Here is a 24,994-nt window from a genome sequence, read left to right on the forward strand (position 1 = left end):
TCTAACAATCAAAGGTGAAGTGCTTAGTTTATTCTAACCCCAGCTGGCTCAGGGATGTCCAGAAAGCCTCCCTGCTCTGTCCTCCTCCCCTCACCCCTCCCGGAGTGCTCTCCTCACCCCGTCTGGTCTCACCCTCACTTATTCTCTGTGCACTTATTATGATGCCCATTTTTCAGATGAGGAAACAGGGGCTAAAATTTTAGTAACACTACTAAGCTAGAGTCAAGAAGCTAGGTGGCACACACAGTCGGTAGAGTGCCTGGTTTGGAATCAGGAAGTCCTGAGTTCAAATCCAGTCTTGGGCATTTGTTAGCTGCGTGCCCCAGGTCACTTAAAAAGCTGCCTGCCTCAGTATCTGCATCTGGAAAATTGGAACAATAGCACCTATTTTCTCAAGGCCCACACTGGCAACTATATAAATGACAGCTGTTATTATTAAGTGCCCACCCCCATGCCAGACCCTGGGCTAAGCATTAGCTCCTGCTCTCGAGGTGCCCACAGCCTGCTGGCAGAGACCACGGTGGAAACAATCAGTGGGAGCCGGGATTCCAGAGGGCTGCTTTGGCCAGCCCACCAATAGGCTCATACGCTGACGCTGGGATTGGGGAGCCTGGCTATGGTCTTAGCTTCCCCACTTCCCAGTGTCCGCTGGGCAGGGAGGCAGAGGAGAGAGCGACCCTCACACTGTCCAAGGAGAATGAGGGCTGAGAAAAGGCCATCAGCAGCCTATGGAGGCCCAACGGAAGACAAAGCCGTCTGGGCTGGTGCTGAGGGCAGCTTCACCTTTTCAGGGCCCGGATGGTTTTTGGTTTGTCGCTAACTTTTTGGGCTTGAGCAGCGGGCCCAGCAGGCGCAATGGATGACCAGAGAAGACCACTCCCCCATGAGGGATGCAGCCCAATACTTTCATTCTTGTGAAAGGGCTTACCGTCCCACCCAGGGCCAGTCCACGCAGTGCCGAGAGAGGAAGCCGCCACCCATTCATTGGACCCGAACTTGCCTAGGTGGTTGGGGGATAAAGGTGCTTCTTATTCCTCCACTTGCCCCTCCCCCAGGGTCTTTGGTCACTCTGGAAAGAACAGTTTCTATTGAATGAGCCACAAGGCCAGTGAGAGGACAGCTACTGTAGCCGGCCCCCAGCGTGACGGGATGGAGGTGGGCATGTTTGGGGGTAGCAGGGCAGCAGCGAGGAGAGGGTCAGCCTGGCCAAGGAGACACAAGAAAGTGGGGGGGGGCAGAGTGGAGGAGGAGAGGCCGGGAGGGAGCCTTTCGGAGAGTTAGGTGGCAGGTTCTCTGGGGATCGCGAGCCTCAGTGACGGGCCCAGTGCAGAGGCGCTCGCTATAATGTAACAACGCAGGGAATCAGTTGCATGGCTTTCTCCTTCTTCATCGAGAAGCCTGAACAAGTGTGGAGGGGGTGCTCCTCGTTCTCCCTCCAGACACCCCTAAAGGGGGTGGGGCCTCCTGAGCCCCCCTCTCCCACTTGACCACTCCTGGGCAGTTCCACCGGGATGTGCTGGACACAGCTCAATCCCACCGCCCCCACCTGGGGGGTGCACCCCGAGGAAGAATCCCTCCTCCTCGGCCTGTTTCCCTCTCTATATGATGACGGGGTGCACCCCACTCCAACTAGGCTCTTTCCATGTGCTGGGTCGAGAATAAAGGAGGGCTGCCCGGAGGAGGCGGGCTGGGAAACGCAATGCTGGCTTCCCGTAGGGGCTGGATGGGGTGCCCCAGTTTCCCGGGGTGTCACGGGGACGCTAAGCCCTGGGGCGTCTGGAAACAGAGCCCAGGTTTCCTGCACGTGCCTCCCTGACGCTGACCAAGCCTGCTTCAACTCCACCGCCAAAGTGCGAGCCTGTCTCTGCGCAAGCGCACTGCAAGCGACGGGCGACCCGACGCAGGAGGACAGTGCGCAGGCGCGCTGGGAGCCAGCTCCATAGGCCCCTCCCCCGGGGTGGGGGGGGGGGGAAACGCAGGAGGACAGTGCGCCGGCGCATTGGAAACTGCCCCGGAAGAAAGGCCATTGAGAGTCAGGGGGTGGAGCTTCCAAAGGCGAAGGCGGAAGCGGGCTTCGAACTAGGAGGTTCCCGAGGGAGGCGTAGCCAAGCGGAGCCGCGCGCAGGCGCAGTGGAGCCGGCGGCACCATCATGCCGGGGTCACACGTGTCCCGCGTTCGGCTCCTGTACCGGCGGCTCCTGGCGCTGCACCGCGCGCTGCCGCCCGACCTGCGCGCCCTCGGCGATCAGTACGTGAAGGACGAGTTCCGGCGGCACAAAGGCGTCGGCCGCGAGGAGGCGCTGCGCTTCCTGCGCGAGTGGGAGGCAAGTTAGTGCGCGTGCGTGCGCTCTGTGGGCCCTGGACCCCTCCCCCCTCCCCCCAGATGGAAGGCTTTGGTCCGCCAACGTCCAACGTCGATTAAGCGCCTGCTGGGTGCTAGCGCCATCATCAGCCAACCGATAACACCAGCCAGCATTTATGGAGCGCCTACTGTGTGCTAAGCGTTGTGCCAAGCTCTTTGTAACTATCATCGTCGTGGCATTTATAGAGCGCCTACTGTGTGCTAGGCATTGTGCCAAACACTTAGCAATGATCTCACCAGAACTGCAACTAGCATTTCTGTGGCACCTACTACGTGCCACGGGCTCTGCAGTTATCTCCCTCATCATCATTATAGTAATAGTAGTAATAGTTTAATATTTATATTGCACCTACTGTGTGCCAGGCACTTTATCTCATTTGATCCCCCTGGGCAGTGGGTGCTGCTGTCCCCGGTTCGCAGGTGAGGACACTGCAGTACACAGATGTTCCGAGACTTGCCTGGGTTCCAGCAGCTAGCAAATGGCTCAGGCTGATTAATCCCCCAGTGTGTACCAGGTTAGTCAGTCAGCTGGCACTGATTAAGTGCCCACTGTGTGCCAGGCCCTGGGGCTACAAAAAGAGGCAAGAGACAGAGCCTGCCCTCAAGGAGATCACAGTCTAACGGGAGAGATGGCATGCAAACAAACCTAGTATAAGAAGAAAGCTGTATTCGGGATAACTAGGAGGGAGGAGCAGGAAGACACTAGACTCAGGAGGGGCTGGGGAAGGCTTCCCGGAGGCGGTGGGATTTCAGCTAGAACTCCAAAGGAAGCCAGGAAGGTCCGGGGTTGAAAATGAGGAGAAAGACCCTTCCAGGCTTGGGGGGTGGGGAACAGCCGGGAGGCTGGGGGCACTGGATCAAAGAGTACATGGCGGGACTAAGGTATGAGAAGGCTGGGAGGGGGCAGGATTTGTATTTGATATTGGAGGTGATAGGGAGCCAGCCGCTGGGGGTTATCGGGTGGGGCGTTTATGGCTGGACCTGGGCATTAGGAGAATTACTTGGGCCAATGAGTGAAGGACAGACTGGAGCCCAGGCAGACCCCCCAGCCCCGATTGCAGTGGTCCAAGTTTGAGGGGATGAGGTCTGCAGCAGGGTGGAGGCAGTGTGTGTGTGTGTGGGGGGGCGGGAAATGGACAGCACCGTATGGGATGTGGGGCTGAGAGACAGTAAGAAGCCCAGGATGACTCCCAGTGAGGGACTGGCAGAGGGGGGGTGCTAGGGTGGGCACGGCACTTCAGATCACCTTAGTCTGCAGTTTAGTTCGGGGATACTTGCTCCTTTAGTCTGCAACACAGAAGAGCTGCTTAAACGAAAAATGATACAGTCTCTTCGAGGACGCCACTGGTGGCCTAGGAGTCAGGAAGGCATATGTTCAAATTCAGCCTCACACACTGACTAGCCATGTGACCCTGGGCAAGTCACTCTACCTCTGCCCACCTCAGTTTCCTCGACTGTAAGATGGGGGGGGGCATAATGAGGATCAGATGAGAGGTGAAGCATTGGTTTGGAGAAAGGAAGACCTGGGTTCCAATCCTCCTCTGACATAGCTCAGTCACCCTGGTTAAGACCTTCAGCCACTGTTGCCATCAGCCTGTGGTGATTCTCTCTCTTGGTGTGAGCAGCTCCTATACCAGGACCCACCATGGGACCCACGTCGAAGATGGCTTCACATTTTAATGGATTAGGAGCTGCTTAGCATCTGACTCCTGTCAGCTTCATGCGTTGCTCGGTTTTTATTTGAGCTGATGCTTGGGACTTTGGAGGGATGCTTGGCCTCTCTTTGCAGTAGGTGACTTGGTGTGTGTATGTGTAGGGGGGCATTCTTTTCTATTAGGCGGTTAGCATTTCCAGGTTTCCTCTTGTATGTTGATGTAGTACCAGGTTTAATTAATGGGTCTTGTTTAGCTTCATATTAATCCATTCCCATAATGCTGTGGTCCTCAGCTAATGGAAAAAGTGACCTAAGGGGAATGTAAAACAAGTGTGTCTTTGTTACAGGGTTTCAGAAAAATAACGTCCAGTATATTTGATCTCTTTAAGGGAAACTTGAAAGCCATTGTTTTTATCATGGGAGTATTAATTTTTAAAAAATTTCCTGTGATGGTCTATGAGCTTTATTTCTCAGAGTATCTAATGGCATTTTATAAGTTCATATTTTCATTAAAATGGGACATTATGTGCATATGACTAGATGAAATACACACATTACAAGTGGTTAGACACGCCCAGGCTTGGGGGGAATCTCCCTCAATTTGAACCTTGCAGCAGACATCTAAAAGAAGTCAATCAAGCACCATTGGGAAGAATGTCTGCCTCCCCCCCCCATTTGTGCTTTGCTTAAGGTCATCCAATAACTCGCCCCCCCTCATGCATTTCAGGGAGGAAAGCCTTTTATGGAATCATGTTCCTTAACTGGATTAAATGCTGTTTCCTCTTAGATAGGTTTTGACATTTCCAGGTAAGTGGTTATGTGTCTACTGTAAAATACCATTTGCACATTATCAAGGATGCCCTTTATTTTTTTCATGGAGATCATTTTCATAAAGATTTTGTAGAATTGTCAGACTGGATCAGGGCATTCTCTTGGTTGTATTTTGGGTAATAATAAGCTTTCTGGTTTTTTGTAGCGGAGGGTTTGCTGTCCTTCTTTCCTTTTCAACATCCTGAGAACTGCTCCCTTTGCAGCGTCAGAAACGTGCCGCCTCGTGGGTGGGATCAATCTCTCTTTCTCTCCTTTGTTCTTGGCGGACCGTGGAGCCCTTGGAGAAAATCTGGTCCAAACCATGCCTCATACGGATGAGGAACCTAAATCTCAGAGGCCAGACTTGTCACCAGTCAAGTGACAGGCAGCGGTGTACGGCAGATGGGAGACTGAATCCCTGTCCACATTTAGAATTCTTTCTCTGGCATCTTTTCTCCAAATCCTACCATTTGGGGTGAGGCAGAATGAGGCAAATCTCTGGCTGATTCCTTAACATCCTTCCTAAACATGGTGCCCAGGCCTGAGCATCAGGCTCCCAGGGTCATCTGGCCTGTACAGAGGACAATGGCACTGTTGTCCTGGCACACCGGCCCTCTCCCTGTAAAGCCATAGGCCTGCTGGTGCACCCCTGAGGGCCATGATGCTGGTGGGGGAGCCCAAGAGTTGGGTGTTGTGAGATTTAAAATTGGATATTAGATCATAAATCTCCCCTACTTAACCTTTCCCTTAATTTATCTCCCAAACTAGTAAATGGAAGCAGGTTTTGGTTTTCTAGATAGACCTTTTTATTTATAGTTATGATAGTCACAAGGTGATGTTGGTTAGAAGGATAGGAAAGTAGAAACACAATACAAATCGTCTTAAGTCTAAGCTTAGTCTATATTCCTTATAACAACTCACCAAACCGACAAGGCCACCAACCGACAAGGCCACCAACCGACAAGGCCACCTTTGGAGAGAGAGAGTCCGTGCCGCGCCGTCAGGAGTCCCGCCAAGCAGGCAAAAAGGCCTCTCTCCTTTTTTCCACCCCGGAAGTCAAAAAAAAACCCCGGCAGGCAGTCTGACATGCGCAGCAGGCGCACTGTACCTGGCAGGCAGTCTGACATGCGCAGCAGGCGGACTGTACCCGGCAGGCAGTCTGACATGCGCAGCAGGCGGACTGTTCATCTCCTCCCCAAAAGGGTGGTCCTTGAAAAACTGGCGTCTTTCAGTTATCCTAACCGACTGTTAAAAACTTTCATATTTTACCACATTTCCCCCCTTTGCTTCCTCAAGAAACGGAATGTTTCCTTGATGGAACAGTAAAAAGAATATAATAACTTTTGCTGACTAATAATATGCGAACAACAATACAGAAAAGGAAGAGAGGAAAGTTTTGTCCAGAGGGGCGATTTTTTTTTTTCCTCATGAACCGACGCTTTGACATTAGTCTTGCAAAGGGAGAGCCTCTGCAGAGAGTACATGTTACAGATAGTATATAACAGAAAGGAGATAGTAAAAGCTAATAAAGCAAAACAGTTCATATAAAGTCTCTGAGTTCTCTTGTCTTCTTGAAGTGGTAAGATGTCATCAGGAGGAAACTGGATTCTGGTCTGGAAAACTGGATTCTGGACTCTGGTCTGGAAAGCTGGATTATCTTCTTTAACTGTTTGAATTGCTGTATTTTTAAAACCTTAGCATAGCATTGTCAATGATCAAATTAATAAATTCCATTACATTCCCTCCTTTATATGGTTAGACTTGTAATAGAGGGTTGAGGTAGTTATGCAATGTGTAACACTTTTTACCACCATGTGTCTGGATCAAAGCCAAATTTAGTATGTGTTCATGACACCTGAAAATGTTATGGAAAGGTTATCATACCATATCTCATGGTTCTGAGACAGCCAGTGATTGTGCTAGGCCACAGGTGAATTCAACTGAGTGAGATAAAAAGATAAATAAGTTCAGTTAAATTAGGTTAAATTAGGAGGGAGAGAGGATGAATACTGGACTGTGCCTAGTAATTGTGCTCTACATAGTCACCATCATAAGCAAACCATGGACTTACGTATACCTGTCTCTCCTTTTGTTGCACATATATTCTCTCCAGGGCCTGCGTCAGAGTTCACAGCAAGTTAGTCTCTGAAATGATAAGTTTCCATATTTCTGAAATCTCATTAATTTCACCAAAGACAATATGATGGTAAAAATGTGTGCTATGCTGCATAACTGAGAATATATTAGTGATATATACAATAATTCCAAACCATACCCAGAGTATAATGACATATAAATAATAAACGAATGTAAATAGCTGATTATATTAGACATTGTTACATAATCTTCTTTTAGACATTATTACATAATCTTCTTTTAGCAAGTAGACCACATCATCTTATACATGAATTCTCTGGTATAACAGTAGCAGATACTTAAAGTGGTGATTAATTCATCAAAAAGAAATAAGACTTCAATTAGCAAGATTCAATATTCAATGTTTTCAGTGAGGTATCAAGCAATTTCTGGTACTTTTTAGTTAAACAGAACAACATACAAGAGAAAGGAGAAAAATAAATAAATAAAACAAAACTCATTAGAACTCATGGTTCTCTCAAAAAGAAAGAGTAAATAAAAAAAAAAGAAGAATTCTGGTAGCTTCTGAGGCCCGATAGCCTCACCCACAGCATATACTTAAAATGTCTTTGAATAATCACTTAGTTTACAAAATTTAGTTTTAAAGAAAAGCAAAAGAAACAAAAGTAAAAAAAAAAACCAAAGCAAAACCAAAAATAAAAAATAAAAAGCAAAAGATTCGCTAAGCACCCTTTTGTGCTCTTAAAGAACTTAAAGGTGCAGTCAATTCCAGGTCTTTTCAGTGCCTTTCAAAAGTCAAAACAAAAACAAAAAAACCCAAAAATTAATAAAAAAAAAAAATAGTTGAGGTAGGCCAGAAAACTAGGCCATGTACTTCAGTGCTTTTGCCTGTAGAAGGAAATGCTTGTTAAATTATAAGGTATTTAAGCTGCTAGAGTTTGGGGTATGCCACATTGTTTTAACTGGTTCCCCAATTCTCTGCATGCCAAAGTGGCAGGGGTTTCTGAATTGTCATTGATCTTTCTAATGCTGTCATAATGTTCTTTATGGTAGAAAATGTGGAGTTCTGTAGCATCAGTTTTGTCTGTGCCACTGATTTTCAATAAAGGCTGATTTAATTGATGAACCACAACATTCAGCTGATGCTGCTTAGCAAATGCTACAATTGTATCATTTCCTCCCCACTTTCCAAATTTCTTTAATTCATCAACATATTCTTCAAAAGGGGAGTCATTTACTATAAAAGACTCAAACTCTTGTCTATGGTTAATCATATAAGAAGCAGCTTCTTGTCTGTGTCTGAGATGATTTCTACAGTGACCTTCTAGCTGGTCTGCTAAAGCCCTAAAAAGGCAATTTCCGTCTCCTGATACTTTACGAAGACTGAGTCCCAAAGCATTTAACTGATCAGTGGGATTCTTAAATGGAAACTTCCTGTTTCCTCTGAACTTTCTTTGCTCTTTAACAGTTGCTATCGTTAGGGTTTTTACCTCTTTAGCGTCTACCTCAGGTCTATCTGAAATCTCTTCACCTATGAATGGTGCAGGCTTTATATGAGAGCAATGAATCCATGAGTCTTTTTCACCAATTTTAATGGCGGTAGGAGTTGTCAATAATACCTGAAAAGGTCCTTCCCAGGCAGGTTGAGTTCCACTGGTTCTCTGAAAATTCTTTACATATATTTTATCTCCTGGGTTGAAGTTATGCAATGAAAAGTCTAATGGTCCTGCCTGGACCACAGCTCCTGCCTCATGGAGTTCACGTAGCCTGGTCTGTAATTCCTGTATATAGGAAGCAACAGAAGTATCACCTCCCACCAGTGATGTATAAACTGGGGAAAAAGTTTTAGCTTGGATAGGAGGGTGACCAAAAAGCATTTCATAAGGAGATATATGAAGTTCTCCTCTTGGTCTACTTCGTAGATAGAATAATGCCAATGGTAGAACATCAGGCCATTTCAAATGGGTTTCAGTACATAATTTGCCAATCATACTCTTAAGCTCTTTATTCATACGTTCGACTTGGCCTGAACTTTGTGGATGGTAGGGCGTGTGGAATTTTGGAGTCACTCCCAAGAAAGAGTAGATTTGGGATAAAATCGAATCAGTGAAATGTGTGCCTTTGTCAGAATCGATGCGGGCTGGTGGGCCAAAACGAGGTACTATCTCTTTAAGAAGAATTTTGGCAACAAAGGCAGCTGTGGCTCGGGGGCTGGGAAAGGCCTCCACCCACCGAGTGAGCTGATCAACTATAACAAGGCAAAATTTATAATGTCCTGCTTTTGGCATAGTAATATAATCAATTTGTAAGTGCTCAAAAGGTGTATATGCTAGAGGACGCCCTCCATAAGCTTTGGCCTTAAAAGCATACTGATTATAAGACTGACATGTGGAGCAGCCCGAGCAGATTCGAGATGCTGTATTAGTCACACCTGGTGCTATCCAGGTTCTCTTAATAGAGTCTACAATGCCTTGTGTACCAAAATGGCCTTTTCTGTGAACAGAGAGGCATACCTGGTGGTAGAATTTCCGGGGAAGAAATGGCTTACCTTCCGGAGACACCCAGATGCCATTGATCTGTTTCGCCTTAAATTTCTTTTTCCACTTTTCTACTTCAGAATCGTCATAGGTTAGGTTGGAAGGAATATCCTCAGAAGGTGAAAGGTTAAATACATGTTCAGGAGCTTCTAATGCAGCAAGCTTGGCTGCAGAATCGGCTCGTGCATTTCCCTTTGAAACAGGGTCACTATTCCCTGTGTGGGCAGGGCAATGTACAACGGCTAGGGAAGAAGGCAGTTTTAGGGCATCTAAGAGGTCCTTGATAAGGTCCCCATTGGCAATAGCCTTGCCCGAGGATGTTAGAAAGCCTCGTTGACGCCAAATCATACCAATAAAGTGGCATATGCCAAAGCCATATTTCGAGTCAGTAAAAATGGTGGCACTCTTATCTTTAGCTATATTACAGGCCTGTGTAAGAGCCACAAGTTCAGCAGCCTGTGCACTAAAATGGGAAGGCAGAGAAGCTGCCCAGAGGGTGTCATAATCAGAAACTACAGCAGCTCCAGTAAAACGGGTTCCCTCTCTCATAAATGAGGAACCATCTGTATAGAGGACAAGATCAGGATTTTCTAAAGGTGTATCAAAAAGATCATCACGGGGTTTTTCAGCCATATCAACTAAAGAAGCACAGTCATGCAACGGTTCCCCCGAGAATGGTAAATTAGGGAGTAGTGTTGCTGGATTAAGAACTGTGCAGCGTTTTAAAGTGATATTCTCATTACCTAACAGGGTTATTTCATACTTAGCCAGCCTTTGATCTGAAAAGGCTTGTGTCCTGTGACGTAGTAAGAGAGCCTCCACTTCGTGAGGGCATTGCACAGTTAGAGGGTTACCTAGGACCAAATCAGAGGCTTTTTCTACCAAAACTGCTGTGGCCGCCACTGCTCTAAGGCAAGGTGGCACTCCAGCCGCTACAGGGTCCAGCTGAATTGAATAGTAGGCTATAGGACGCTGGTTAGGCCCCAGTGACTGAGTCAGGACTCCAGAAGCCACCCCCCTTTGTTCATGCACAAAGAGAGTGAAAGGCTTACTATAATCTGGCAGTCCTAGGGCAGGTGCTGATAACAAGGCCCGTTTTAATTCTTTTATGGCTGAGAGATGCTGGGGATCCAACTGTAAAATGTCTGGAACAGAACTTTTTGTAAGAGCTATGAGGGGTTTAGTAATTTCACCAAAAGAGGGTATCCATTGTCTACAGTACCCAGCTGCTCCCAGAATGGCTCTCAACTGCCTCTTAGTAGTGGGGGCAGAGAGTTGTTGAATGGCCTGGACTCGCTTAGAAGAGACAGAGCGAGTTCCAGCAGCCAAAATAAATCCTAAATATTCTACCTGGGGCAAACACCATTGTACCTTTGTCTTAGAAACCTTGTGTCCTCTCTTGTGCAGCTCCAGCAGTAAGTGACGGCTATCTTCCTGACAAATTTCAGCATTAGGAGAGGCCAAAAGTAAGTCATCAACATATTGTACTAGTGTGGAGGCTTTAAAGGTAATAGAGGCCAGATCCTGCTGTAAAATTTGGGAAAATAATGTGGGACTGTCTACAAATCCCTGTGGGAGTCTAGTCCAGGTCCACTGTCTATTTTTCCAGGTAAAAGCAAATAAATATTGGAAGTCCTCATGTACTGGTATGGAGAAAAAGGCAGAGCAAAGGTCTACCACTGTGAAACATGTAGATTCATAGGGAATTGAGGAAATTATCATAGCCGGATTTGCGACTATAGAATGTCTAGGAATAACATAATTATTAATTGCTCTAAGATCTTGCACAAAGCGATAAACAGGTTTACCATCTGGCCCAGGCTTGGGTTTTTTAACTGGCAAAATGGGAGTATTGCATGGAGAGTGATGACATGGAATAATAATACCCTGGCTTTTCAAAGCCTCAATTATAGGGGTGATCCCTTCTATTGCTTCCCTAGACAATGGATACTGTGGAATGGAGGGGGGTGGTCCCCCCTTAACTTTAAAGGTAACAGGCATGGCAGACTTAAGGAGCCCCACCTCATTAGGGGATGAGGCCCATAAAGACTCAGGAATGTCAGAGGGGATTTTGGATACCTCCCCTGCTGTTCCTTGAGCTTCTGTAAGTAAAATTGGTAATAAATGAACAGTATCCTCTGGCAATTGTAAGGAGACAGCCCCATCTGGAGCACAAGATATGGTTGCTCTAAGCTTGCAAAGGAGATCACGACCTAATAAATTTACAGGGGCATCAGGCATGAGTAAAAATGAATGTTCTACTGTTAAGGGCCCCATAGATACCATGCGAGGATTCAATTTTGCCACTCTCTGGCTCTTTCCTGAGACTCCCACTACATTCAAATATCCTACAGGTCTACACCCAGCATCTGGTTTGCTTACTAATACTGATTTAGAGGCTCCTGTGTCTAGCAGACAATCATAATAAGTCTCCCCCACTTTTAAGGTGACATGTGGTTCATTACTCTGGGGAGGTGAATGGACTGGCACAAGTGCATTCAAAAAATCCGGATCTGGGAATATATGGCTTTCATTATCTATGTTCCATTCCTCCCCAAGACACCATCATTCCTGTGTCCTCTTCTGAGGGGGGTCTTGGTTACCATTATTCTGGTACTGCCTTTCTGTATTCCTCCAAAAAGATCTATTTCTATTTTGATTTCGCCTGTAATTAGAATTAGAATTTCTTCTCCAAGTCCTACATTCTCTCAATTCATGCCCCTCCTTACGACAGTAACAACACACCTTAGTGTCCTTGCTCCGGTATCCACATGGCTGACTAGTAATCGCTGGTGCCAGAATGCTCTGTTTAGGGTGATCTGGATCTTCCTCACGTGAGTCAAAGACATAATTTGCAAGTTCCTTAATTCTATCTACTGAGAGATTTCTCCAGTCTGGACATTGTTTCAGAAAGTATCTGCGTATTTCTGGCAGTGAATTATAAACAAATGTGTTGAGAATGATACAGGAATCTCTTAAATCTACTGGATCCAATCTGGTGTACTGTCTAGCGGCCTCACAAAGTCTATCATAAAATCTGTTTGGTCTTTCATTAGCCTCCTGAGGTAGGCTTAAAAATTTCTGCCAGTTTTCTGGTTTTCTAGAGCAAGATTCCATTCCCTTCAGAAGTGTTTCTCTAGCATCTTTTAATCTTTGGAAATCCCTATCATCATTATAATTCCACTCTGGATCCTTTAGAGGCCATTCCACATCGGCCTTACCTTTCGCAACAAGGGCATTTCCTGCTGAGATAACATCTGTAATCTCAGTTGGGGACAGTAAAGTTTCCAAAAGGCAAGTAACATCAGCCCAACTGGGTTGATATGCATTAAATATAGTCCTTAACTGTGAAATTACAGTGTTAGGATTTTTCTCAAAACTAGGGATGATTGATTTCCATGCGCTCAAGTCACTTGGTCTAAAGGGGCTATATTTTCTGACTTGAATTGGCACTCCCTTCTTACTATGTTCTATAGCTTCCTGCAGAGGGAGTAGTTTCTGCTGATCTGATTCTGAACTTGGATCATCTCTAGTAGAAACAGCCATTTTGAGGTCTCTCTCCATATGTGAGAATTTCATTTCGAGGTCTCTCTCCATATGTGAGAATTTCCCCCATATCATAACAATGATAATAACAAAAACAATGATAATAACAAAAACAAAAAAAAACCAAAAAAAAAATAAAATCCTTAGTCGTATGAACTATGGATGTTGTATTAAAAGGTATTTCAATTGCAGGCATAAAATTTCTACTTATATTAAACGTATTTTCCCAAAGATTCTCACGTATACTATTATACAAAAAACTTTTTGCTGCCTGAATGAGGAAAAAACCAATAATGTTATGAAGGACCATTGAGTAAACTATTCCTCTAAGTCGGGATGTTATGCTGTCCCAATACATTCCGATGAGAAAAATCAAAGGGATAGTAGAATATTCGAGCATCTTGCCCTTTAAACTGGGCTGGCTTTTCTGTTTAAAGCAAGACTCTTAGAGGCTTAAAGTCTTTAAGGGAGATTAGACAAAGGGAAAGTCCGTGGGGGGGGGGGGGTAATTTGGAAAATCCACCGAATTGGCCGGCTTATGGCCAAACTAGGGAGGGTGGGAGGGTCCTTAAGGTCCCTTCGTGGTCGCCAAAACTGTGAGATTTAAAATTGGATATTAGATCATAAATCTCCCCTACTTAACCTTTCCCTTAATTTATCTCCCAAACTAGTAAATGGAAGCAGGTTTTGGTTTTCTAGATAGACCTTTTTATTTATAGTTATGATAGTCACAAGGTGATGTTGGTTAGAAGGATAGGAAAGTAGAAACACAATACAAATCGTCTTAAGTCTAAGCTTAGTCTATATTCCTTATAACAACTCACCAAACCGACAAGGCCACCAACCGACAAGGCCACCAACCGACAAGGCCACCTTTGGAGAGAGAGAGTCCGTGCCGCGCCGTCAGGAGTCCCGCCAAGCAGGCAAAAAGGCCTCTCTCCTTTTTTCCACCCCGGAAGTCAAAAAAAAACCCCGGCAGGCAGTCTGACATGCGCAGCAGGCGCACTGTACCTGGCAGGCAGTCTGACATGCGCAGCAGGCGGACTGTACCCGGCAGGCAGTCTGACATGCGCAGCAGGCGGACTGTTCATCTCCTCCCCAAAAGGGTGGTCCTTGAAAAACTGGCGTCTTTCAGTTATCCTAACCGACTGTTAAAAACTTTCATATTTTACCACAGTGTCTACACGAAACCTAGTACCAATAGGTAGAGCTCTGGGAGTTGTTGTTTGTCCTTCATTTTTGAAGAGAACCAGTCACCTTCTGGGCGATGGTGTGACTTGCTCATGAATTGGATCGAGGTCAGGCCGAGTTGTGCGAGTCACTGGCCTCACTCCCCTTCAGAGTCAGCAGAGGTCAGGGTGATGGTCAGTGGCCTGGATGCAGAGGATGACTGCGACTCCTGAGGTGGGGCCAGTCAGTCTGGGTCGCAGCTGCCGATCAGGAGACCCAGGTCCCCCTGGGCCTGTGCTTCAGCAGTGGCAAGGCAGCTAGCAAGGACTTCCTTCTCTTCGTGCATTGTATTTTTTTTTACATTAACTTTTACTTTATTCAATTAACAAGAATCTGAATTCTTTTGCTAGCACCCACTGCCCCCTACATGCATGTGTGCACACACACACGAGTACACACATTCATGCACACACACGTACATGCACATACACATGCGCACACACACGTACCCCTCTTTTTCTTTCTCCCCTTCCCCATCATTCTTTTCCTTCCTTTTTCCTTCTCCAGTAGACCCTTTTCCCCATGGCCTCTTTTCTTTGTTTTTGTTTTTTTGTTTTTTGCAAGGCAATGAGGGTTAAGTGACTTCCCCAGGGTCACACAGCTAGTAAGTGTCAAATGTCTGAGGCTGGATTTGAACTCAGGTCCTCCTGAATCCAAGGCCAGTGCTTTATCCACGGTGCCACCTAGCTGCCCGTGGCCTCTTTTCTTTTTTTAGTGAGGCAATTGGGGTTAAGTAACTTGCCCAGGGTCACACAGCTAGTAAGTGTTAAGTGTCTGAGGCCAGATTTGAACTCAGGTCCTCCTGACTCCAGGGCCGGTGCTCTACCCACTGTGCCACCTAGCTGCCCCTGGCCTCTTTTCTTTTGAGGTCATTGAACCATAACAAAACTCCTGTTACGACCCTGACTGACAGCACTTTGCTCTGAGGGGGCTTGTATCATTCTCCCCTTTACAATTAGAGGCCATATACTTCATCCATTTAAAATCTCTTTTGACTTCTGGCATGTACTTACTTTTGTCACCCATTTTCTGGTCCTTTCTTCCGGAATGCTTGGATGTCTTCTCATTATTTGTCGTCCATTTTTTCCTTCTAGGGTCATACTAAGATTTTCTAGTAAGGTGTCCCTAGGTAGAAGCCTATTCCTTTGGCCTCTTTCTCTTCCTTGAGTCAATGCCTCCTGAATTGTGTGTGATCCTGACTGGGTCCTCTTTTCGTCTGATCCAGAGCTTTGGACATTCCTGGATCTGGGAGTCTGTGGCCACCAGAGTTTCCATTGGAGAGTTTCTTTCAGGAGGGGATTGGTGGATTCTTTCTATTTTCACTTGGCCTTCTGACCTAAGAGGCCTGGTAAGTTTTCCCCCGGACTTCCTTCAAACATGACATCCAGATTCTTTTGTGGGGGGTCCACCGATTCTGAAATCCCCTCTTCTTCATCTGTTTTCCAGGTTGTTTGTTTTGTACACAAGCTTTTCCCCTTAGTTTTCTAAGACCTTGTCTTAGTATTTCTTGTCATCTCATAAAGTCACTGATTTCTGTTTAGTTTATTCTAATTTCCAGGGAGTCTCTTCCTTGGGTTAAGTTTTGAACCTCTTGTTCCCAGATATTAATTTTCTCTGCCCCCTTTCTCCCTCGTTCTCATTCTTTTCCAATTCTTTATTCTTTCACCCTCGTTTTCTTTTAAATGTAATTTGTTTTTATTTTTTGCGGGGCAATGAGGGTTAAGTGACTTCCCCAGGGTCACACAGCTAGTAAGTATCAAATGTCTGAGGCTGGATTTGAACTTAGGTCCTCCTGAATCCAGGACCAGTACTCTATCTACTGCGCCACCTAGCTGCCCCCTCAAATGTAATTGAATAATTTATTTTCAAACTCTTGCTTCCCTTCTAATTGACCTTTTTAGCAAGCTGTGTTTTTCTTTGAGGAGCTGCTTGGAGGTGTTTTGGGATATTCTCCTCTCCTGGGCTTTTGAGTTTCCTCATATCTCATTATCTATTTCTGTTTGATCATTCCACCAGCAGTCTTCTCTGTGCACCCCAGTGTAACTGGCTTAGCTGGGAGTTTTGGGGGTTTCTGCAATCCCTCCCCTCTGGGAGAACCCACAGTTAGCCTCAGTTCTCTCCAGGTATCCTGATGCTGCCTGCTGGTCTCGCTCAGAGCTCTGGGCTCCCAAGCTGCTGAACTTGGCTGGAGGCTGAGTCCAGGGACCCTGAACCATTGACCTGGGGAAGATGGGAATGTCAGTTCTGATCCATGAAGCTGCTGGCCTAGTGCAGCGCTCCAGGCTCTGGGCCCTCACTCCTAGAGGGAGGACCCCCCTCCCTCCCCAGCTGCTGGACTGGGCGGAAGGTGGAAGCTGCTAGCAGCTCTGAGTGGGGGGGTCACCTCTGGGAGGGCTGGGGTCCCCGGGATGCTTGATGAACTCAGTGCTCACTCGCCTGTGACCCTGGCTAGGAAAGCTGACCACTGGTATTCCTCCTTTGGGTCCCTGATCACGACCTGGGGGGCTGGTGAATTGTTGGAGTGGCCGTCTTGGCTGCTTATGTCTGGCGCTCCGTCCTCTTTTCTTGTGACTTCACTGTCCCTACCCCTCGTCTCACTCCCCCCTCACTGCGCTTTCCAGCCTCTCTGACGATTTTAAGTAGTCAGTGGCCCTCTGTGGTAGGTTGTCTACACTGGTCTGAGAGTTTTTCCAGCTCTCTTTGATGTCATCCTTGGAGGTGTGAAGAGACCTAAGTATCTGGAGTAGCCCATGATGTGGGGGGATGGAGTCCGGCCTCCACCATGGGGGCGTCAGGGCAAATGACTTCCTTCCCTCAGCCTCTAGTTTAAAAAATGGGAGGAGTGGCGCTCATGCAGGGTTGTTGGAGGAATCAGACCCATTCCTGTGCATGACATACTTGACAGAGCAAAATCATCAGCTCTCATTAATTGGGAGGGGTATTTATTAGCGGTCTTAGAGTGATGATGTCTTAGCCAATTAGTACCAGTCAGCTTGCCCCTGGGGCCTTTCTGGGGACATCGTTATTCCGGGCTGGGCCTTAGTTCTTCATTCTATAAAATGGGAATCAATTTAATTCCTGCTTGAGAGCACTGGGCTGGATTAGACAGGGTCCTTCTTGGTTTTGTTGTTTGTGCTTCTGTGAGGGGTGGATTAGAACCAGTCAGGTTTGAGGGTCCTGTGTTAGTAGGCAGTGTTCAATACAAAGTGTTCCGTGTGGCCTCGGAAGGCAGGCAGAGACCCTCAGTCAGAGCTGTGACTCTCGTCTCCAATGGCCAGGTGCTTGGCCCCATTCATCAGCTCCCGTTGGTTTAACCAACACTCCAGCCTCTTCCAGCATCAGCCCAGCTTTACCCATTGCCTGCTGGCCACCTCAGAGTGGAAGTCCCAGAGATACCTCAAACTCACCATCCTGATCGCCACCCCCTTTGACGAATTGCCGTTCCATTCAGAGACACCACCGTCCTTCTGGCATTGTCCTCAATGCCTCAGTTTTCCTTACTTCCCATATCCAATCAGTCATCAAGTCTTGCCCTTTGGACTTCCATAGCATGCCTCATGGTTGGCCACTTCTCTCCACTCCCACGGCTGTTCCTTGAGCTCAGGCCCATGTTGCCTCCCGCCCAGATCATGCTGGCCGCTTCCTCCTTGGGCGGCCTCCTCATTGGTCTCTCCTAGTCCTGCAGTTCATTCTGACTCACCTTTTCTCTCTTCTCCACACTCAGGGACTCGGGACCTTTGCTTTGGTCATCTCCCATGCCAGGAGTGTCTCCCTTCCTTCCCTCCACATCACTGAATCTTTCTCTTCCTGTAAGATACAGGCCAAGTGCCATCTAATAAGTTGTTCACTCTACATGGATGCTATAGATACTATACGGAAACATGCATGGGTACGTATAGAATATATGCAAACGAGTACATACAAAGTGCATGCGTACCTATGTGGATGTGCACTTCTGTAAGCCTCTCACAAGTGGGGCTTGCAGCCTTCTTTGTGCTGCTACAATTGAATTGAATTGGTACCAGTTTAACTCCAAAATAAAACTAGCATGATTTGTGGCTTGGTCTTTTCCTGTTTGTGGTTGTTGTCGATGCCTAGAAAGACTGTGCTGTTCATGAGAAGGTGGTCTAAATGTTGAGTTCTCATTTTATGGGAACATGCACTTTTGGGGCTTGAACGTGTACTTGATCTGGCAGCGTGTTAGGGTATGTGGATTCTGGGCAAGCATGGGGGTGTGCCTGAATTTTAGAAGGCACTAACGATATCTCGGGCCACACAACAGGTGGACAAGAGGGCCGTTGACCTCACTTGGATGTGGGATCCAGGATTTCACCAGACTGGCGCCGTGTCTGCTGACAGATCTCCACCCCTCCAGAGTGCTTTGGACATTTCCAATGAGAACCTTGCCTTTGGGGATCCCTTTCTCTTTCGTAATCAGTCAGTGAGCATTTATTAAGCGGTTGCTGTGTGCCAGGGGCCACCCTGGCCTGACGTCTGCTCATCTCTCAGAAGGGATCCAGACTCTGTGGACATCTCTGCCCACCATTCGCTGGGATGTTACGTCAGCAGGGCTGAGAGCAGTCTGGGCACACGCAACGTGAATGCTTCGTACGCCAGAGCTGGGGAGGACCACCAAGGTTGTTTTGTTTTATGCTCCCGTTTTAGGATGTTATGGGTGGGGGGGGCCCAGTAGCCTCCAGCTCCCTCTGCTCTTGGAGCAGACAGAGCCTGCCCCTGGTAGCAGACAGGACTAGGCTGAGCACCTTTGCCGAGGAGGCTTCTCTAGCGGCAGTTTCTGAAGTGGCCACATGGGGGCAGAAGAGCCTCACATCTCGAAAGACTGCCAAAGTTTGGCCCTTTTTACATTTGAATCCTATCAGTGTGTCTTAAACATGGCGGCCTTCAGTCTTCACTTGTTCCTTTTCTATGAAATACTCAAGGACATTTAGCTTATTTTGAATTTTAAAATGGCTTCTTATTTGTGATTGAAGAAAAGAGAGCGAAAGGGTGTGAGGTGGAGAAAAGGGGAGAGGGAGAGGAAGGGGGAAGGAAAGGGGAGGGGGAAAGGGGAGGGGAGAGGAGAAGAAAGAAGAGAAGAGAGAGATGGGGGAAAGGGAGGGGGAGAGAGAGGAGAGAGAGAAATGCGAGACAGAAAGAAATGAAAGAGACAGAGAAATAGAGAGACAGAAATGAGAGAAATAGATCTCTAAGAGAGAGAGGGAAAGGGAGGAAGAGAGAGAGGAGAGAAATGAGAGACAGAAAGAAATGAGAGAAAGAGACAGAGAAATAGAGAGACAGAAATGAGAGAAATAGGTCTCTAAGAGAGAGAGGGAAAGGGAGGAAGAGAGAGAGGAGAGAAATGAGAGACAGAAAGAAATGAGAGAAAGAGACAGAGAAATAGAGAGACAGAAATGAGAGAAATAGGTCTCTAAGAGAGAGAGAGGAAAGGGGAGGAAGAGAGAGAGAGAGGAGAGAAATGAGAGACAGAGAAATAGAAATTAGAGAAATGGAGATAAAAGACAAAGGAGAGAAGAGGAGAAGGAACAGGAGGGAGGGAGGGAGAGAATACAGACAGCCTTCTCCTTGGGCTGTGGCTGGCTGGGGCAGCTGGTAGGAATAATCTCCCATGTCAGCATCATGAGGGGCTGTGAATGGACTTGAGCTTGACCCCAGGGTAGTGTGCTAGGGCATGTGAAGGGACTTAGCAGGGTCACTCAGGTTGCTTACTTGGCAGAGGCAGGAGGAGCCAAGCTCGGGCCCTCTGTCTTAGCATAATGTCGTAGAAAAGTGCTTGACTCAGGCGGGGAGCAGCTGGGCAGGAGCTCCCCGCCTTCCCCGGGGAGACATTCTCAATGGAATGGGTCGCACCGAATGGGGTGCGTCAGTTGTGACTGCCAAAAGATGTCAGTGTTGTCCTGAGCTTCATTAAGAAAGGAGGCCAGCGTTCCACCTCTGGCCTTTGCATCGGTCAGGGCACGGCAGGACTATCGAGTTCAGTTCTGGGCAGCACAGGTGGGGAAGCCATAAAGTGGAGGGTGTCCGGAGGGGGACTGCTCCAAAAGGCTTTGTTTGCTTTCCAACAGGCAGTGGTTGAAAGAACTAGGGATATTCAGCTTGGAAAAGAGAAGATGGCAGGTGCGAGAGATGAGAGCTGCCTCCAAGCATTTGGAGGAAGGCAAATGTTCCTAATGAGTAGAATTGTCCAAAGGGGATCCGGGCCTTACCAGTCCATTTCCACGTAGTTCCTCACCACATATTAAGAGCTGACAGGGATTTTAGAGGTTGTCCCATCCAAACCACCAATTGTGTGGCTTTTAAAGAAAATGTAGGCCCTGGGAGATGGAGACTAACCCCACATCCCAGGCGGGGAATGGGTCAGAGTCAGGGTTTGAAGAGAGATCCGGGGGTCCAGAGCCAAGGCACTTTGCATTGCATCAAAAGGCACAGGTTGGACCATATCCCTGCCAAAATGGACACCTGTTTGGTGTAAAACCCTTCACAGTTTGACATCCATCTGGGGGCTCACCTCAAGGCAAATTACCTTCTTTTGCACATCTTTCTGATAAAGAGCCTCCATCAGTCCAAGGGAGCTTGTGTTGTTTCTTTGGTTGCTTTTTAAACAAAGAAATGAAACAGATGCAGGTCCAGTTTGATGCATTTCACAAGGACCAATGAGGCACTTTCACCTGTTTTCCATTCAACACCCCATGCTGGAAGGGACGCTTTGTTAGAGTCGCTATTCATTAACTTGAGTCAGGTCAAACATCCCTGGCTCACAGATTTGGGGTGACCAGGTTGCTCTTGGTTTCCAGCTTGAAACGAGTCTCAAGTTATTCTTGCCACAAACATCACCTGAGCATCACATCCATCAGGCACATACTGGGCCAGGCTAGGCCTTGTGCTGGTGCCACATGCAAGAAGTGAACCCCTCCCCCCCAAGGAGTTTTCCCTGATAGAAGGAGAGTTTGGGGCCCAATTAGTATTCCTAAGAAATGAGGCTATGACAAGAGGTAAGGCAAGTGATAATGAGGTGGCCCATCTGGGAAGATGGGGGAGGAGGGTGAAGAGTTAGTACCACCAGGACTTTGCAGCTGATGGGATGTGGTGGCAGAAGGAGAAGGAGCATGGGAGATGACGCTAAGGTTGTGAGCCTGGGCAGCCACAGGCAGTCGGTAACTGGACAAAAGCTCAGGGGAGAGTCTGGCCGCATGTAAAAACCCCAGAGAAGGTCATGAAGAGTAGGGCATGGACATGGAGGAGCTGAACAACAACGACATTTACATAAAGATGTGGCAACTGAGGTTACTAAGAGAGAGAGTATAGAGAGAAGAGTGAAATCAGGTCAACTCATGTTTTCTGAAGAGCTCCCTGTGTGTGAGGGAAGGATTCTACCCTCCAGCTCGTATTTTCATGGGGTGGGGACAGCACGCAGGCACCTATATAAGCCGCAGTGCAAGCAGGAGGTCATCTCAGAGAGCTTGGAGTGAGAGGACCCAGGAAAGGTCTACAGCCCTCGGTAGGATTTAGCCGAGTCTGGGAGGGTGTAGACATGGGCAAAGACAGTGCAGATGTCCAGAGGTCCCACGCCTTGGAGGAATAGCGAGACCCCCACATTGCGGGATCAGAGCGTGTGTGGAAAGGGGGGAGCACAGGCAGGCGCTGGCCTGGGAGTGAAGGCCGTAAAAGCCATACGGTGCTTTCCATTTGATCCCTGAGGCCCCAGGGAGCCACTGGGGTTTGTTCAGATCTGCACTTTAGGGGAAGCTCTTTATTGGCTGCATGGAGGGTGGCCTGCCAAGAGGGACACTGGGGGCAGGCCGAGCCCACGGCAACTCTGGCCATGGTGTGGCTGGGAGGGGATTAGGGTCTACCCCAGGGTGGGGCCAGCCTCAGGGGAGAGAAGGGGGCATAATCTAGATGAAATTTAGAGGCTTTGGCCATAGCTTGGATTTGGGGGGCCAGGGTCAGAGGCAGGTCCTTGACAGCAGTAGGGAAGGTTGGAAGAGGGGAGGATTTTGGGGAAAGGATAATGAAATCAATTTTGGACATGTTGAGTTAAAGATAACTATGTTTCTACTCTGCTTGGATTACAAAGAAATCAAGGAAAAGGGGAAAGGACTTGTTTGTACCAAAGTATTTATAGCTGCTCTCTTTGTAGTGGCAAAGAATTGGAAACTGAGGGGATGCCCATCTATTGGGGAATGGCTGAACAAGTTGTGGTGTGTGGTGGTGATGGAATACTATTGTGCTGTAAGAAATGCTGAGCAAGCCGATTTCAGAAAAACCTGGAAAGACTTAAGTGGCCTGATGCTGAGTGAAGGGAGCAGACCCAGGAGAACATTGAACACAGTAACAGAGACATTGTGTGATGATCCACTGGGATAGACTTGATTCTGCTCAGCAGTGCAGTGACCCAAGACAGTTCCAAAGGACTCATGATGGGAAATGCTCTCAACATCCAGAAAAAAGACTGTGGGGTCTGAATGCAGATTGAAGCATACTTTTTTTTTAAACTGTCTTTATTTTCCTGGTTATTTATCTTTGTTTTCTTTTGCAGCATAGTTAATGTGTGTAAGGGGATAAAATTCTAGCTATGATGTCTAAAATCTAATGAGTGGTTGCCTTAAATTAGAAAACATATAGCACCCATCTTTGGGCATTAAGTATTTATTAAAGTATATTAGGGGTTAGTAAAGAGAAACATGTGGATAAAGTATCCCTATTCTGCCTGTCCCTCCCACCTCTGCCACCAAGCCAAGGTCCCCCAAACGCTCCTCCCAGAACCTCTTGTGAAACGGGAAATAGGGCCGTCCACACATACACATCTCCAAGCTGATTGGCTGGTAACCTTGATTGACACAACTAACAGGTAGTAACTTCAGATGCTAGAGTCACATGCTTTCCAAGTCACATGCTTTCCCCTCATGGCGGAGCTTCCCTGCAATATCTTTCTCAACAGCTTGGTAGCCCTCTACATCTCATGTGTGGAAATATGTTCTACACAGCTTGTATAATCAATAGCAAACTGCTTGCCTTCTCAAGGACAAGGGTGGGGAAGGAGTGAAAGAATTTGAAAGTCAGAAATTAAAAAATGTTTACATGTAATTGGGAAATATTTGACTAAATAAATAAAATATATTAGAAAAATAATTTTGAAAAGAGAGCTTGATGTGAGATGCCCAGTAGGCACTGGGAATGTGAGACTGAAGATCAGGAGAGATTAGGGCTGTCTCAGGAGCAGGCTCTGCTCTGAGCACTCGAGAAGGGTTAGGGTTAGCAGAATTGGAGAAAACCAGGCTCCTTTGAATGCGGAGCACACAGCCTTGTCCAGCCAGGGGGAGTTGGAGGTGTAGACAGGGAGTGCCGTCTGGTCCGCCAGCTTAGCAAATGCCTGGCACTTATATTCCCCACACCAACATGAGTCCTCCCTCGATATCAGCCCTGTTGCCCCATCCCCAGAGGGCAGATGTCGAGGTGCTTGGACAAGACGGGATTCATGGGATGAGAAGCAAGCTCTCTTCTTCTGTGCAGTGTCCAGACATTAGGCCCCCCCTTTGGCTGGAGCTGACCTTAGCTACAGGACTCAGCATGGCAGAGGCCCTGAGGTGGGGGTGGGGTGGGGCGAGGTGTGAGTTCCTGGACTAGACTGAATGCACTTTTGGTCTTTAACTTTATCCCAAGGTGGCAGTGATGGGACACTCCCCCCCCCCCCCAAGTATCCATTCTCCATTCTCCCAGTACTGATCAAACATTGTTTTGTGCTGGAGTTCTTTGTATAAACCCCTCCCACTACCCTCCTCCCCTCCTTCCCTTCCCCCAGGCTCCCTGAGGACTGGAATCTTTTTCTCTTAAAATATTGTTTTCTCTAATGGTTTGGTGCAATACAATCATGCTTTGCACACAGTAGGTATTTAACAAATGTATATATCAATCAGGTTATTTGGGTGAAATGGACAAAAGATTTAAAATTAAAAAGCACTTGAGCAAATAAGGGCACTGTTTAGATGTATTTCGGGACTCCTGACAGTGCTGTGCCCAGGGCACATAGTAGGTGCTAGGTTATGCCCTTTTCAAGGGGAGACCTCATCTAGGCCCCCCTCCCCCACCATTTCCCCTGAAATACCCTTGGTCTGTCCTACGTGGAGAATGGGCTTATTTGGAGCTTTGGGTAAAGGAAGATGAAGTCACTTTCCTTTTCCCTTGGACTCAGGATGATGGTTGTCATGGCGTCATCTAGACCACTGCCATCGTGAGGAACTAATAAGAAATGTCCAGGCCTCCGCAGATGGGCGCTGCTGCCCATCACACTCATCACCGTGCTGAGGCATTTTCATAACGGTTTCTCGTCCCATGGTACAAAAGTACCCCTGTAGGGACCGTTCTCAGTGATTTCCGGCTGGACGGGGCAAAGTGAGAGCCCAGTTGGAATTGTTACAGAGAGGTGAGGGGAAGGTCAGGGTGGCAGAAGATCTGCCTCAGGCACAATAGCCTGATCAGCAAATCCTGGAGGATTCTCATAAACTGAGCAGGAAATATGCAGCAGCAGCAGAGATGATGGAGCTGGGCCCCAACCCTTCTGTCAGAGGACAGGGCGAAATTCCAGAAAGCTTGAGTCCTCCAGGCTGGCATCCCAGGCAGAATGCCGGGCGGGCCAAGATCCTCTTAGGACCCAGTTCCTAAGGCTTCCTGTGGCTTAGGTGAGGGGCTGTTTGGTAATGAGCTCACCCACTTCCAACACTGAAGCATTAGAATAATAAT

At 47.4% G+C, this 24,994-nt stretch overlaps 1 protein-coding gene across 1 annotated transcript in view; it reads left to right on the forward strand.

Moving 5' to 3' along the window:
• Positions 1 to 2,070: 2,070 nt before the first annotated feature.
• The window catches only part of SDHAF3 (succinate dehydrogenase complex assembly factor 3), a 46,462-nt gene continuing 23,538 nt past the window's right edge, over positions 2,071 to 24,994 (forward strand). The window contains exon 1 of the mRNA XM_043967338.1: positions 2,071 to 2,324. Within this exon, the coding sequence (XP_043823273.1) occupies positions 2,151 to 2,324 (174 nt within the window). The 5' untranslated portion in view covers positions 2,071 to 2,150. The remainder of the gene's footprint in view (positions 2,325 to 24,994) is intronic.

Source organism: Dromiciops gliroides, chromosome 5, assembly GCF_019393635.1.
Source record: "Dromiciops gliroides isolate mDroGli1 chromosome 5, mDroGli1.pri, whole genome shotgun sequence".
NCBI classification, from domain to species: domain Eukaryota; kingdom Metazoa; phylum Chordata; class Mammalia; order Microbiotheria; family Microbiotheriidae; genus Dromiciops; species Dromiciops gliroides.